At 38.8% G+C, this 16,796-nt stretch overlaps 1 protein-coding gene across 4 annotated transcripts in view; it reads right to left on the reverse strand.

Moving 5' to 3' along the window:
• Positions 1-16,796, reverse strand: part of BBS9 (Bardet-Biedl syndrome 9) — a 506,926-nt gene that overhangs the window by 102,876 nt on the left and 387,254 nt on the right. For all 4 annotated transcript variants that reach the window (XM_017889840.1, XM_017889842.1, XM_017889841.1 and 1 more), the window contains one exon: positions 683-865. In XM_017889840.1, coding sequence (XP_017745329.1) covers positions 683-865 — 183 coding nt within the window. The remainder of the gene's footprint in view (positions 1-682; positions 866-16,796) is intronic.

Consider the following 16,796-nt stretch of genomic DNA (forward strand, 5'->3'; position numbering starts at 1 on the left):
TTTTTTTTTTTTTTTTTTTTGGTAAATAGAAGCACACAAAAAGTCCCCCAGAATGGCCCGTGGTGGTCATATATACCTCTACAATTCAAAGGATCTCAGATGTTTTAATTTAAATAATCCTTTCCTGAAAATGTCAAATACTACCCTCATTTTTTCTCTTTTCAATCTGAACTGCCTATTCTAGGATTAAGGGTAAAACAGTTTATAAACTACACATAAAGAACTCTATAAATGTAAGGAACTATTCACATCAGTTTTAGCAAGGCTATCTCCATTCTCTCTAACCTTTGAAGTGACACTTAAATTTAATAAGGTTGAGCAAATTAAAATGGCCGAAGTGTTTTCTCTGGCGAAAAAGGAAAGGATTAGCTAATCTGAAGGTTACTGCCGTCATCCAGACTGTCAAATAACTGTTTCCCTGGCCTCTAAGTGATTGAAGAACACATAAAAAGTAGACTGGACCACATAAAAATTGACTATATACCTATTCTTAAAATAGCTCTACAGAAAAGGCCTTTGTTTGACATTTTTATTATGGTTTCAAGACAAGGAAAATAGCCTTTTTGTAAAAAATCAAACCCTTATTTGATACCTTAGAAAACCTGATAGCCATGTGATATCTTCCTAAAACTGAAACTTCAATAATGCTGGCTGTTCCCACCATAGGCTTTCAGGTCCTTACCAATTCTTGAGTGTCTTCTTGTAGCGGCAGAAATGCCGCTTCCAGAATCGCAACCTGGTCAGCACTAAGCTTCTGCCACAGCCCGATCAGCAGAATCACCAAATGGGTGGCACTCTTCAGCCTGGTGAATGACTGGAACAGATTGCCTTGGTTTTCCTCCACTGCATCTGCTAGAGCGATTACCTGCAGATATTACAAACTTGGGTTAGGGATAATTTCACAATTCTTGAGCCCTCAACAAATTACGTCTGGCACACTTCTGTTTTTCTTTAACACAACTTGATGAACTTTGTCTTCCACAAACACAAGCTATGTTGAATAATAAAAGAGTTATCATTCATCTGCTCACTTCCTTCTTTAAAAAAAAAAAAATGCCCACACTAATTCCAAATCCATATGGCCAGAAGTGGAAAATATCCACGAAATAAGCTTAGCAGGGACAGGGTTCAGTGTATGCTTTGCCATCTATTGACCTTCTTCAATATATGGTAATATAAGTAACCTCTAATAAAGTTATCACAGTCTTTATTACCAGCCACATAGATTAATCAGTTAAAACATTCTCAGAAGAATAATTGCATTTGCCTTGTAGTTCAAAATAACTTCATTACACTTTTTTCAGAACATTGTCTTCCTCTAATATTAGTCTTTAGATGCTACATGGTAATGGGATATCTAATATTTCTTTATTATATTTAAAAGGTAGATAATGTTCAAACATTTGACCAGTTGAGTAATGTCATTTTTAACACAAATGTCAGGCACCAGCCCACAGGGACCTGAAAGAAAAAAAAAAAGTCAGGGTGTGTTAGCTTTTCAATGCCAAATCTACTTAGGATAAAATTGGCAGGAGTGAGTAGAATTGACTTTTTTTCGTCCTTTTGAATAATCCTGTGGAAAAAAGAACTAAAGCAACAATTGGATGAAACATTCAAAATTGCCCATTGGTGTTTTATTTTAGTTTAATGTCTTGGTGAATTCTGTGCTCATTAAAAGTAATGAACTGACTGCCGCAGAGGCTCAAGGCGTCTGACAGTACCCAGAACAGCATTAGTAAAAGCCAGGGCCATATGAGCTCCTTTCTACAAGCCCCCACCAGCTTGGGAGACCGGAGTTCAGATGAGTCTCAGAAGTCTGGTGCAGATGATCCATTTGGTGATATTTCATGGTTTATTGACACGGGCTCAAAGGGCTTATTAAAAAATCATCATTCAAACAAGTAGAATGTACAGCTGTGTGGTCTCCCAAATTCCATGTTGGGAGAGGGGCTGTACAGAAACAGCCCTCAGAGTGTCTCGGAGTTACTAGAAAAGAGATGTAGACAGAGCAACTGAAGGTCCTTGCCTGAAATCGCTGGGGCGACCAAGATTCTTTGCCACTTGGCTGAGGGCTTGCAGGAGTTATAAAAGGCAATCACAATTCACATTTAGCTCTACAGGGAGCCATGGGAGTTTAAATGAAGACTAGCATAACATAAAGTGCATTACTTGCTATGCGTCTAGTACTGTGCTACTTCCCAATTACATTCAAAAGAAGTACACAATATCTTACAGTCCACAAGGATCTTATAATTTGCTGGAAAGAAAACATACATACACAACCAATTAGTGGGAAGAAACATTACTATAATAATGTCCTAATTGTTCAGAACAGAAAGTAAGTGTGAAAGAAGTTAGCAAAGGGACGGATTACTGTGGGCCAGAGTTAATATCCCTGGGGCCTCTTTTACTCAAACAGAGCTTGGAACTCATCCCTTCCCCATTACTTCAAGAAGTCCCCTTGAAGAGATGGTAAGAGCCCACTTTCCTTAAACCAAAACACCTGGAATCGTGTTCCTCCCCCACCCCCACCGTGATTCCAATGGACTCCTGTTAAAGTCTGAGTTTATACTCTTTTTCTTCCGGTGAATGTTACCAATTAAGCCTCATTGTGGAGCCATCACATTATGACACATGCTTATTGTCAAAAAGTCCAAATCATACAAGGATCAAGGTCATAAACACCCACTGAATGCTAGATATGTGCAAGAATTTGCGGGAAGTACTGTAGGGAATTCAATGGTGACAGATCTAATCTCCACCTTCAAAGAGTTTGTAATAGAGAAAGGAAAATAGGTCAAGGAGGCAAATATTGACCACATAAGGAAGACCCTATAGGCTATAAAGGAGAATTCCACTAACATCGCGATTATTATGTGAATAACTATCCCTCCAATTAATTGAACATAGGCCACGGGCCAAACATTCTGCCCTGTGCCATACAGGTATCAGTGTCTTCAATCCTCACATCTCTCCTGCAACTCAGTTGACATTTTCTTTCACAGATAAGAGCTGTGAGGCTCAGGAAATATAAGGTATTTGCCCAGGACTGTATGCAGGGTGTGCAAACTGTGCTCGAGCTTTGACGGGCCCAAACTTGTTTAATGCTCTGCTGTCTCTGCCTTGAAATTCTTAGTGATTTTATTTTTGAGCTTGCATTTTGCAAGTAAAATTGATGGGGCAATGGAGCATGCACAGGTGCAGAGGAGTCATACTTGCATTTAAAACTGCATTAATATAACGATTAATGGTAAAATTCATGCTAATTATTCGAAATTTTAGTTTTTTCTTACTTAGAAAGCTACTAAAAAGAAAATAAGAAAACACCATCAGAAGCTGTGAAAGAGAGAGTACTGAAGAAAACAAAAAGCTTTGTATTTTAGTGGTTGTTTTAACAGCCCTTTCTTCCTGCCTGTTGAACAAGGGCCCCTCATTTTCATTTTGCACTGGGAGCCACAAAATAAGTAGTCAGCCTGACCATCACCTACTAGATGAAAGAATAGGATTCAAACTTCGGAGTCTGTCTCACTCCAAATCTTGTTTGGGAACTTAAGCACGTTGTAGGTTCAGAGATGGGCATACTACTACTAGCTGAGTGTAGGGGGCCTTAGGAAGGAAGAGGTAGAGAAAGAAGCAGTGGTATGCCAGAACTAGCTCAGTCAGCTCCTCCCACATCAGGAGAAAGAACCTATTGTTCAGTTTTCAGAAATTTTGCAAGCCAGCTGTTACACATGGTCATTACTAACAATTAAATCACATAAACTTAAAACTAAATAAATTATATTTAAAACAAAGGTAATAAATACTCAACATTCATTACTTCCTATTATTATCTGGTCTCTGGAGGTTATTTGCGCCTATTGTATCCATATGTTGGAAACACTTTGCAAGGGGCTACAGTTTACATTTCTTCCCAACTCTGTATTCACGGACCTCACACTGGTAGCCTGAAATCAGCCATGGTGGAAGTATTTACTACATGAAAATCCACAAAAGTTACAAAGTCAGGCTTCCTACCCTTCCCCTTCTTCCCCAGAAAGTCTCTTGTTAACTATTTACTAGCACACCAGTGAGAAGAGGTATCTGCAATTTGTCCTAAGAATAGATGTTGAAGGCTGGGTGCGGTGACTCACGCCTGTAATCCCAGCACTTCGGGAGGCCAAGGTGAGCGGATCACAAGCTCAGGCATTCGAGACCAGCCTGGCCAACATGGTGAAACCCCGTCTCTACTAAAAATACAAAAATTAGCTGGGCATGGTGGCGTGTGCCTGTAATCCCAGCTACTCGGGAGGCTGAGGCAGGAGAATCACTTGAACCAGGGAGTCAGAGGTTGCAGTGAGCCGAGATTGTGCCACTGCACTCCAGCCTGGTAACAGAGTGAGACTCCATCTCAGGGGGAAAAAAAAAAAAAAAAGAATAGATATTGAGTAAGGCCAATTTAGGCACAGTGTTTGATGACATTAAAAAGGTAAGCTGGGCACTGTTGTAGAGAAACCAAAATGTCACAGTGAAAGCATGCACTTAACTCTGTAGGCACTGGGGAGCCACAAAGTATTTTGCCTGTGGGTGTTACCTGATGGAGGCTGCACTCTAAGCAGCTATCAGATCATAACAAATATTTGGGGCATTTTCTGGACTTAAAGGATGCTTTTACGCACGTTCCTCACTATCAAGGGAAAATCCTCACTAAGTGCAACAACATGTCAGTTCATGGACCCACCCAACTTGCTAAACACAGCTGTGATGGAAGAATGACTTCTCAGTGAGACAGCAGCCCAAGCCACAGGATCTTTCCTGAGCAAGGCCCAAAATATATCAATCGGAGAGAAGCATTGTCTAAGTCTCAGTCTCATTGGATATATTCCTGTGCCATTGTGGAAAGAGTCTGCTATCCCCAAATGGTCACAGAAACTGGAAAGAAATGGGATAAACAATTCCTTATGTAAATTACCCCCAAGGAAAATCTTCCTGACCTACTGGCCAGCATGAAATACTAAACAGATCTCCATGTTCTCAATTTAGTTTTACACATAACAGCCAGGTTTACTGTGTTCCCCATAAGAGCCAAATGAATTTAACAGAATTAACATAGTAAAAAGAGCTGGAAAAACTACACCCATCAGGATTCAGATCTCTGAGACCAAGGCCTAGAAGATCTCGACGCTCACCTGGAACTGAGAAATGAGGCCAACCAGCTGCTAGGACTTAAATTTGAGGGAGAGCAATTTTTCAGGGTGCATCACTGGCTGAGCAAGATGTGTGTTCCCTAGTGTTCAACTGAACTACAGAAAGGGAGGGGTCTAGGAAATAATAAATGCTAACGATCTCAAGCACAATGTGTTGATGGCCTTTGCTTTGCTTTTTCAAATTGAAGGTTTCCAAATAAAATGGAGACCCCAAAGGACATCTCTGTCCAACAGCCATATCAGTTGATGCCAAAGTAATGAGGCAGAGGCCCAGGGAGCTGCTTGCAGGAAAACGCTCAACTCATAAAGTGAGTGTGAAATTAATCCCAAATACTTCCAGCTGCCAAGATAGGCTCTAAAATTGGTTACAGGAAAGCAGCAGCAGCAACAGCAGAGTAGACATGAATCATACTGTGTGAACACGGACACGTCCAATTTCTTCACCTAAACTTACTATTGAATCTGCCTCCAAATTTCACGTGTGGCACTACCACTGCCTAAACACTACATTGTTTAGCTGTCATTTCCTGAGGCCTGATTGTGGGCCAGGCACTGTGTGCAGTGCTGTCATACCCAGATTATCATGTGGTCCTCATGACAACCCTCTGATACAGGAACTGCTGACCCCCTCTCCCCCAACTTCCCAATGAGAAAACAGAAGCTTACAGACATTTGAACACACTGCCTGTGGTCATAAATAAGGGAAGAGAAGGGCTAGGATTCTAATCCTGTCTTCTGATTTCCTACTGGGTGCCCTTTCTTCTATACCAATATACAAATGATACATTCAGCCCCATAATATAAAGTAATGTACAAATTATACATTCAGCCTCATAAAATAATCCAGTGAATTTTCATCTTGATAATTAAGCAAAGATACTAAGGAAGAACACTACTAATATATTACATCCACGATAGGCATATGTGCTTTAGTTATGCTTTCCTATTGTTGCAGCTTTACACATGAGGTCCATGCGAATTGGCTGGTTTCTGCACAAAGTTGCGTAGTACTGCCCAAAGTTACATTATAAAGGAAATTCGTTCATAACTTGTAAGAATGGGAAGTTAACATACTAAGGTTTTTTTCTCAACAAAGAGAATTTTATTATGTTCCATATAGCTCAAAAATATGAAGATTTTAGAAAACAGACATTTTCTATGCCTGCTCCTTTAGTGAAACTACTTTTTTCAAAGGGATGATTCATTTATTTTCTATAAAATCTCACATTACAACGTTTTCAGTGGTCTGAGCAAGTTAATGTTTTGTAATAATAATTGTCAACAGCTATTTTTATTGAGGGCTATCTAGGAGCCAGGGACTGTCCTAACCTCTTTACAGAAATAATCTCATTTAATTCTAAAAAAATACTGTGAGGTATATACTGTCATTGCTCCCATTTTAAAAACAAGACCAGAGAAGTACAGAAAGTGTCAAACAGTAAGCAGTAGAGCCAGAATTCATATACAAACAATCTGACCCAAGAAACATTACTATGAAGCACTGCCTGCATTAACCTTCTGCCTGCATATCAGTCTCATCATGTGCAATATGTGAAACTAATTCTATTTAGTTTCCCAATGGGAGGTTTCAGCTTTGTTGATCTCCCAATACCCGATAGATGAATGAGTTAAGAAAATGACATTCTTATGATATGGATGAATTTATACATCCCCTAGGGAAGAATGCAATAGGCTGTGCTGGAACAGGCAATGTCCTGGGAATCAAGGATACGGAGCTTCTAGTCCTGGCTTTGCTACCAAGCAGATTTATGTCAGTGTTCATCAATTTACTTCCATTTTCTGGGCTCTAGTTTCATCACCTTTAAAAAGTAGGAAACATGATCTCTAACCTCCAGCACAGATATAAGTGTCTGATTCAAAAAATTTTAAATTACTTTTGGATGATGTGTTGTTTTGAATTATCCACGCCACTTCTTCCCCTCTATTTGCACACATAATAGGATTCTTGTTGACTTGGGGGTTTTATCTATAAAAGAGCATTATGAATATTTTTCTTTGGCTAATTCATAGGATTATGAAAATTAAGTGAGGGGTAAAAGACGGACAATAACAAGTGCTGGCAAGGATGTGGAAAAATTGGAACCCACGTACTTTTCTGGTAGAAATGTAATACAGTACAGCTTCTATGCTAAACAGGCTGGCAGTTCCTCAAAAAGTTAAACATAGAGTTACCATATGACCCAGAAATTCCACTTCTAGGTATACGCCCAAGAGAAATGAAAATACATGTCCATTTAAAAACTTGCTCACGAATAGTTATAGCAGCATTCCTTATAATAGCCAAAAAGTAGAAACAACTCCAATGTCCATCAACAGACAAATGGATAAACAAATGTGGCATATTCATATAATGAAATATTGTTCAGCCATAAAAAGAAACCAAGTACTTATACATGCTACAAAATGGATGAATCTCGAAAATGTTACACTAAACGAAAGAAGCCTATGACAAAGGAACACATATTGTATGATTCCATTTATACAAAATACCCAGAATAGGTAAATCTGTAAACACAGAAAGTAGATTAATAGTTGCTTAGGGCTGGGGGTAGGTGGTAAATAGGAGGAATGGGAAGTGACAGCTAATGGGTGTTCAGTTTCTTTTAGGAGGTGGTAAAATGTTCTAAAATTAGACTATGGTAATCGTGGCACAACCCTGTGAATAACACTAAAAACCATTGAATTATACTCTTTAAATGACTGAATTATAATATATGTACATAATATCTCAATAAAGCTGTGAAAATAGTAAAAGAATAAAAGATATTTTGCAAGTATAATTCCTATAAGATAAATAAATAAACACAAAGACATCTTTACTTAGGCAACAATTTTGATATATTAATGGCCATACCATATTGCAACTAGGGCTTAATTACCTTAAGGATGATGGAATAACCTTGTGACTCTGGAGTCAACCACATCTAACTATGACTACTGGTAATGCTACTTATTAGCTGTACAACTTTTGGCTAGTTACCTTACCTCCCTCAAACTTAGTTTTCTCACCTACAAAACAATACTCAATAAAAGCTAGTGAACATCCGTGCTGTTCATTTCTAATTGGTTGGGCTCCTGGTTACTATTTCTTAAGATTGTCTGTCGTTTAGGGCTCATTTCAATTTAGTAACACCAGGAAAATTCTGCTTTTTCTATTAGATTAATAATGACATTGAAAAAGAAAGACTCTTCTGCTTGAGGCAGTCTACCAACTACTACCTCCCAAAGTTAGGCAGGATAGCTGATCACCCTGCACTGTACCCTGACCCTCACTCTGTGGTCACTCAGTGAAACAGTGTTCATTTTGCAGCTAAGTTTAATCAAGTTTCAAAGCCTGATTAAAAGCTTGCAAATTACTCAACGTTGGATTTCCCTTTATCCACTCCTTTAGCAATACTATTAAAACAAGCACACACAGACACACTACTTTGCCTGGTATGACTTGTTCTCTAGAAATCCTCTGAGGCTTCTTAACTTAGGGAGCCAGACATTGCTTGTTCTTCTTTTATACCTTACTGAAAATATTAGAAAATTTGGTGATTTGAATAAAATGTTTCTCAAGTACACCATGAAAAGCCACAGAAAATCAAAACTCAAGCTCAAAAAGCCCAGAACATTCCAGTGTAAAAATATCAACTGGTAAGACCCCAACATGACCACAATTTTCCAGTACGAGGTACACATTGGGTGTCCCATAAATGCTGGGTAAATTGATGAACTTCAAAGTCAGTCCACTTAAAGATACACTGCAACTATATTTTTTCTGCTTCTTAAATCCTGGACACACTGAATCAGGCACTGTCAGGCTCCCAATCTGAACGGAACCCAAGTGATGTCACATGGAAACAACAGACCTACCTCAATATATCTGTCATCTACTTTTTAAAAAATTGCTCCAGGTCACCTTTAGCCAGAGCTTCCTAAACACCAAACAGACAGCTCTAATGACTGCTGAAATGAATTTATTTTTCAGATGGCAGCCCTTTGGGTGGAAAGGCACATGTTCAGTCTAAGAGAGAATTGGAAGCAGACAAGAAATAGGGCATACTTCCCTCTCAACAATGTTGTTTGTGATGGCATTTGCTACAGATTTCAACATGGCAAAGGGTTAGCAATAAGGAAAAAAGAAAAGATTTTACCAGGGCTAAGCTTTTACTTTGGATGAAATGATCCAATTTGTATCCAAAAGAATTGTTGTTTTACCAAAAACGATGAAATAGGGCTCAAAATGAAAAAGAAATGGCATGGAGATGATTTAAATGCCAGACAGGCATGTAAGAAGCATTTGGGTAGAAGCTTATAACTAATCCATTCATTACCTACATGCATTTGTTACCTCTGTGCTGAACTTATGACTACATAAAAGAGAATCCTGAGACTTTTACTTTGAAGGCATAGCAAGAATCTAATTCTTAGCTGTTTTTGCTACCATATTATTTTGTATTAATAGGACAGTGAACTGGATTTCATTCTATTGCACTTCACATTGGAAAGAAAACCTGAGATTCCCCTTTAACATGCATTTAGCTTAAATTTGCACAACCAAAACCAGGATAGATACTTTTTTTTTTTTTTTTTTTTTTTTTTTTTTTGAGATGGAGTCTCGTTCTGTTGCCCAGGCTGGAGTGCAATGTTGCGATCTCAGCTCACTGCAACCTCTACTTCCCGGGTTCAAGTGATTCTCCTGCTTCAGCCTCCTGAGTAGCTGGGATTACAGGTACCCACCACCACGCCTGGCTAATTTTTTGTATTTTTTTTTTTTTGGAGATGGAGTCTGGCTCTGTCGCCCAGGCTGGAGTGCAGTGGCCAGATCTCAGCTCACTGCAAGCTCTGCCTCCCGGGTTTACGCCATCCTCCTACCTCAGCCTCCCGAGTAGCTGGGACTACAGGTGCCGGCCACCTTGCCCGGCTAGTTTTTTGTATTTTTTAGTGGAGACGGGGTTTCACTGTGTTAGCCAGGATGGTCTCGATCTCCTGACCTCGTGATCCACCCGCCTCGGCCTCCCAAAGTGCTGGGATTACAGGTTTGAGCCACCGCGCCCGGCCAATTTTTTGTATTTTTAATAGAGACAGAGTTTCAACATGTTGATCAGGCTGGTCTCAAACTCCCGACGTCATGATCTGCCTGCCTCAACCTCTCAAAGTGCTGGGATTACAGGCGTGAGCCACCGTGCCCGGCCCAGAATACATTTTTAATCATACTATCATTTCGGGTAGCCATTAGGACAACTGCAAAAGTGTACCCATTCAGTAAAAAACTTCAGTTGCAAAAATCATTTGTCTTCATAAGAAGAGACCTGCTAATGAGCTAAACTACCTGATCCTTCAAAACACTAAGATATGATCGTGTGACTCTTAGAAGTCACAATGGTTTTTCTGGTTTATGATTACAATTTTCCCAGACACCAATCCACACTTGCAAAATGCCTTGAGAATGCACATAAAAACGGTTTTAGAAAACAAATTATTTCTGAGAAATTTCTTTATAATATACATAGCACAACTCTTTTTTTCTTTTTTAATGTTCTGCTGAGAAGAATGTAAAAGGTAGGCAGTGTTGGAATATAGACTTTGGCTAGGACTTCCAAAATATATACCATTGATACATAAAAATGTTAAATGAGAGAGACAATAAATCATTTACAAGTGACACAGAGACAAATTTTGCAATTTCTGCAAAGTTTATTCACCAAATAGACATGTAACTTAATCAGCTGAAAGGAAACGAATGCTTAGCTAATATAAAGTTTTAAAAATACAACTGATCTCAAGCCTGATTACTATTTTTACCTTTTTTCCCCCCTGGCTGACCAAATTTTTACCCCTTTCCATAAAATTATCTTCCTATAGCCAAGTGAAACCCCAATTTAAAAAATAATAATTGATGAAATCAGGTTGTAAAAAGAAGAATGAATGTTCTCTGGACTATGGTTACTCATTGAACAGATCGCTATTAAAGCTGGAATCTATGGTTGGCAATGTCGAAGCTCATTTTACAAGCCCTGGAGAATGCCACAGTTATCACTCTCCAAAAACAACATCTACAAGGTCTGATCTGAATAGTTTCTAAGTTTAGAATGTTTCAGGCCACATTCCTACATTCAGACATGTCAGTAATTATGTAACCACCCACACTGCCTCGAGTGCCATCTCCAATGAAGGGAAATGATGGATAGATGGGCAGTTGGCTGGGTGTCCTAAAAGCATTCCTTTAGCTAAGGTAGCAAGTGCTAAGACACATTATTACATGTGGTCAGTTAGGGCATGCTCCCAAAAAGGCAGAAAGGGAGGCTGGAGACCCCAACAATGCTGGTGACACTGCCAATCATTTCCTTGGTTCCAGAGTTTAAGAGGTCAAAGTGACATTTTCACAATAGAGTGAAATTGTTGAGGCTTTTCTATGAATCCTCTTTTAAAACATCTAGTTTTTTCAGAGGGTCTACTTCTCTTCAATATTTGTAGTTTTATATATTTTGCTTTTTTAGATAAAATAGTTACACCACTACTATCTGGTAGTTCTTTGGCAAAACATGTAAATGTCTATATGGCTCAGACCACGTGGAAATAATACAAAAGGCAACGAGGAGAGCTGCCTGGTTTCATATGGAGTGAAACTAGGGTAAACTGTGAGTTATTTTTACAATCACAGGCTATTGAAACATTATAATTGGAAGTTGCCTTGGTGAAGATATGTTATGCCCGATTTCTACTGTGCTATACATTCCCCTAGGTCAGAGACTATTTTATTGTTTGCTGTACCCTCCTACAGTCTCTGGCTCACAGCAGGCATTCAACGAATGTTTGTAATACTAAAGTAAATTTAAAATGCTGATGACTCAGTACCACAAGAGTATCCATTAAGATGGTAATTCACAGGACCACTACTTGGACAAGCGAAGTAAATGCCTATACTCCAGGTAAACAAGACCAAAATCTCTCATTTTTGAAAAGTTTTTGCAGGCTATGATATTCATTGGGTCTACCACAGGTTGTAAATAACTGGGCTCTAAATCCATACCTTCCACATGTATTATATTACAATGAATTCTAAATTCATTCAAGTCTTTACTGCTGAGTTTACTGCAAGTGTTATGAAGTCTGTAATTTAAGTTTAAAATACATCACAGAGCCGTATGACGTAAGCATGTGAGTCAGTTTTAAGTGCACTCTAGAGAAGAGTTTCTCATCCTCCTCGTTAATGACATTTGGGGCCAGATAATTCTTTGTTGTCGGGGCTGTCCCAGGTACTATATGAGGTTTATCTGCATCCCTGTACTCTACACATTAGATGCCAATAGCATCTCTCATTACCAGTTGTGACAACCAAAAAACGTCTCCAGACATTGTCAGATGTCTCCCTAGGGGAAAATCACCCCGGGTTGAGATCCATTGTTCTAGAGTCAGTGAGATTGTGCTCAAAACGGTTATCTTTCTCATCAGCAGCAAAGCCCACAAGCAGAGGTGCTACCACAAGGAATTAGGCTACTAGCATCTCCAGCAACACTGGAGACTTTTTCATTCCATGATAAATGTCAGAAATGGATTTTGATTGATGATCAGAAGTTTGATAGTCAGCATTATAGATATTAGAATTGGTTCGCTGGCAAAAATTAATGATTTTAAAGACACGTGAATTGACTGAATATTTTTATACTCAGACTCTCCTTTGCATGAATAGGGTATATGAATTCCAGCAAGACACTGATGGGATGGGGTCCAAATGTTCCTGTGTCTTGACTTTGGGAAGCAGATTTCTAGCTACTTGATGTCCATTACAAGGGAAAAAAGACACTGCCTTTGATTATTGTCCAATCTGCCCCAACGGAACCTTTCCAGAAAGGCGGTAGTCCAGTACCTAAAGGACAGCTGGGCCTTCACCCAGTCTGCAGTATAGGCTATATGAATTGTCCCATGCTTATAAATGTTTATTTAGTAAATGTCTTCACAAGTGACAAAATTAGGCATGAGACATACTTCCATTAGAATCAGGGAGAGAGGTTTGGGGGAAGACACTCATTCTCATTTACCGCAAGCTTTTTGATGGCTATCATTACTTACCGAAAAGAATTTAAGATTTGTGTGTGACTAAATTGGCAAAGGTAGTGTGCCACATCGAGTGTGTGCGAAGTGATGGGGATACATGCGTTTTAAGAGCTACTTGCAAAGAACCAACAGTCTCACAACAAAAATAGGCCAGGCGTGGTGGTTCACAGCTGGAATCCCAGCACTTTGGGAGGCCAAGGCAGGTGATCACTTGAGGTCAGGTGTTTGAGACCAGCCTGACCCACACGGCAAAACCTAGCCTCTACTAAAAATACAAAAATTAGCTGGGCATGGTGGCACATGCCTGTAATCTCAGCTACTCAGGAGGCTAAGGGACGAGAATCACTTGAACCTGGGAGGCAGAGGCTGCAGTGAGCCAAGAATGCACCACTGCACTCCAGCCTAGGCAACAGAGTGAGACTTTGTCTCAAAAAGAAGAAGAAGAAGAAAACCAAGAGGAGAGGGGTTAAGCAACTTGACGAAAATCACACAGCAATGCCAAGATTCAAACCAGGTATCTTTAAAACCTACAAAGCCCAAGCATTTTCCACTGTGCCATACTGTACCCTTCAACACACACATACACACACATATACCCCTAAACTAGATGATAAGCGCTATACAAATGGCTATCAGGTTAAGTGAGTATGAGAAATACCTATAAATGACTCCTCTCCAACAACTGATTTCCTGGGATGAAGGGCCCATAGATTCCTTTGTCTGTCCCTCTTTTAAGTAAACCTACATTTGAATGTTTGAACCCAAACTTTGGTTCATAACAACATTCAAGTCCTGCACATTACTCTTATTGTTTCCCATCTACATCTGTGTTACCTGCCTGGCCCTGTAGTCGTTTGAGTTTGTAAACACTTCAGTAATCATAAACTCTAAACATTAAAAAAAAAAAAAAAAAACTATAACAGGTATGGAAAAACAGATCGTCCTCATCATAAGTGATTAAACTGAATCTGGGCTCTGGTAATTTAACTCCAGGAGGGTCCTCGACATCTTTAAGCTTCAGTTTTCTCCTTTGTAAAAGACAAGTGTGTGGCTTGAAGATTAAATGAGATACAACATAAAATGTATTTGTCACAGTGACTAGCACATAGGAAGTATGCAATAAAGGTTAGCATTATTATTATTATTATTTATTCCCTGGCTAAACACTCAACCAAGATATTCTTTTTTTTTTTTTTTTTTTTGAGGTGGAATCTTGCTTTGTCACTCAGGCTGGAGTGCAGTGGTGCAATCTTGGCTCACTGCAGCCTCCATCTCCCAGGTTCATGCCTCCTGAGTAGCTGGGATTATAGGCATTCACCACCATGCCCAGCAAATTTTTTTTGCATTTTTAGTAGAGATGGAGTTTCAACATGTTGGCCAGGCTGGTCTCAAACCCCTGGCCTCAAGTGATCCACCCACCTCAGCCTCCCAAAGTGCTGAGATAACAGGCATGAGCCACCACACCCAGCCCAACGTATCCTTTAATAAAGCAAATTAAAATTCAAAAAATGTCATATACCTCAAGACAATAATAACAATCCCTTTTGCCTCTTCATCTCTAGTTTATACAATCCCAATAATTTCAGTACCTCTTCATGGGATTGATTTTGTATATAAAATACGTACATTATTTACCAAAGTATGTGTCATAGTCTCCACATCTTTTCTCTCAAAGCACCCTGTATGTCCCCTTCTATTATATCCATCACATTTAGAACGACTTGCTTAATACATGTAAGCTCTGTGAAGGCAGGGACTGTGTCTCGTCTTATTTACTACTGTGTCCCCAGCATATAGCATAGGGCCTAACACATAGTAAGGCTCAACAAATATTTGTTCAGTTGAACTGAATTAAATTCCACTTGGTATACCCTAGAAAGGTAGCATATTAGCTTAATATTACTAGCAGAACATTCTCTCAGAAGTAGAGCTAGTACCTAGAATACTAGTTATGAGGCAGAGCAAATAATAGATATCCTTAATTCCATAATGCCCTTTGCTTGTTAGGCACCTCTCCCACCCATACACACATTTTTGAAAAACACTTTTAATGGTTTATAAATCAGGACGTGCCACATTTAATATGGTAGCCTTACTTTTTATCCTCAAAAGTTATCTAATCAATAGTGTGCTCTAAAAGTAATGTCTTAGAATTTATTAAATGCATTTTTGTGTGGTATTCTGTGTGTATTTGTTTGGAATTATACCTCCCAGTGTCTTCACCCAGGAAATAACTGTTCTAAGAATATGCCTGGCTACCCCTTGTGGGGCATTCTCTCCAATTTACACAGTGATTCCTCTCCCCATACTTCCTAGGTGGGACCTACTGCAGGCCAAGCATGAATTCCTTCATATGGTCTCTATAATGACACTGTGCAGTGGGGTTATTAGATCTACTTTGGCTGTGACGAAACTGAGGCCCTGATGGTTTAAGACACTGTCCACAATCATGCAGCAAGATTCAAACCCAGGACTGGCTACCCAACAAAGCCCATGTTCTGTCACTGTCCACACTGCTTTGAAAGAACTCTATGGAGCTAGAAAATTCACGTCCACAAAGTTGTTACTTATTTTCAAATTTAATTATGATTATGACTTCAATGAAAGAAACTGTGCATTCTGGGAAAGTAATAAAGTCTATTTCTTATGAATAGAATAGAAGCTAAATCAATTTACTCTAAGAAAAAAATAAAATACATGTTTATTCAATCTCTTCAACAAGTATAAATTGAGCACCCACTAGAGTGTCAGGTGCTGCATGAACCTTGATGGAGGAAGAAATGTGGCTCAATGAGCAACTGACACTGGGGTTAATAAACATTTGTGAGATAGTGACATTTTTCACAGTTATGAAATAATTCTTAATGACTATCTTTGAAGTGATTTTCAACTATAAAACTAGTCAAAATATAGTCAATATCCATGTATAATTCTAATACAGACCAGAATTAAATAAAACAAAAAGGGACATGATAGTTTTGGTCCTGACATATTCTCATGTAAAGCTTCTCTGTTAAAACATACAAATAAAATCAAACCAGGCAGGAAAACAAAAAAGAAAAAGAAAAAAGAATGATCTTTATAAACACAGCAAATAAAGAAAAATCTACAAACCCAAGTAAATGTGATATGTATAAAACAGATCTTTTCTTGAAATGTCCAAATTTGGATTTGATTGGATAAGAGGCCCCTCTAAACCCATGTATTTATTTCTTCCTTCTAAGTAGCTGAAATAGACTATATGAGGATGAGAGCATCTGATAAGAGAGGTATGGGTTACAAGCTAGTTTTAAAAATAATTCACTTTCTAGTTCACTTAACAAATTGAACAGGTGTCACAGTTTAAATTGGAATCCTCTAATAGAGTCCATTTGCTAGAAATCTGAATCCATTTTCAGAAAATAAGAAAAAGATTATTATCGTACAAATAACTGATTCACACAGCCAATTTTTGTTTAAATTCTTGGTATTAACATCCAACACTGTGATAAAGAGCCGAATTTGGATAAAATAATAAGTATCACACAAACCATCCAGAGAAGAAAT

This window comes from Rhinopithecus bieti, unplaced genomic scaffold, assembly GCF_001698545.2.
Source record: "Rhinopithecus bieti isolate Rb0 unplaced genomic scaffold, ASM169854v2 scaffold_19617, whole genome shotgun sequence".
Taxonomy (NCBI): Eukaryota; Metazoa; Chordata; class Mammalia; order Primates; family Cercopithecidae; genus Rhinopithecus; species Rhinopithecus bieti.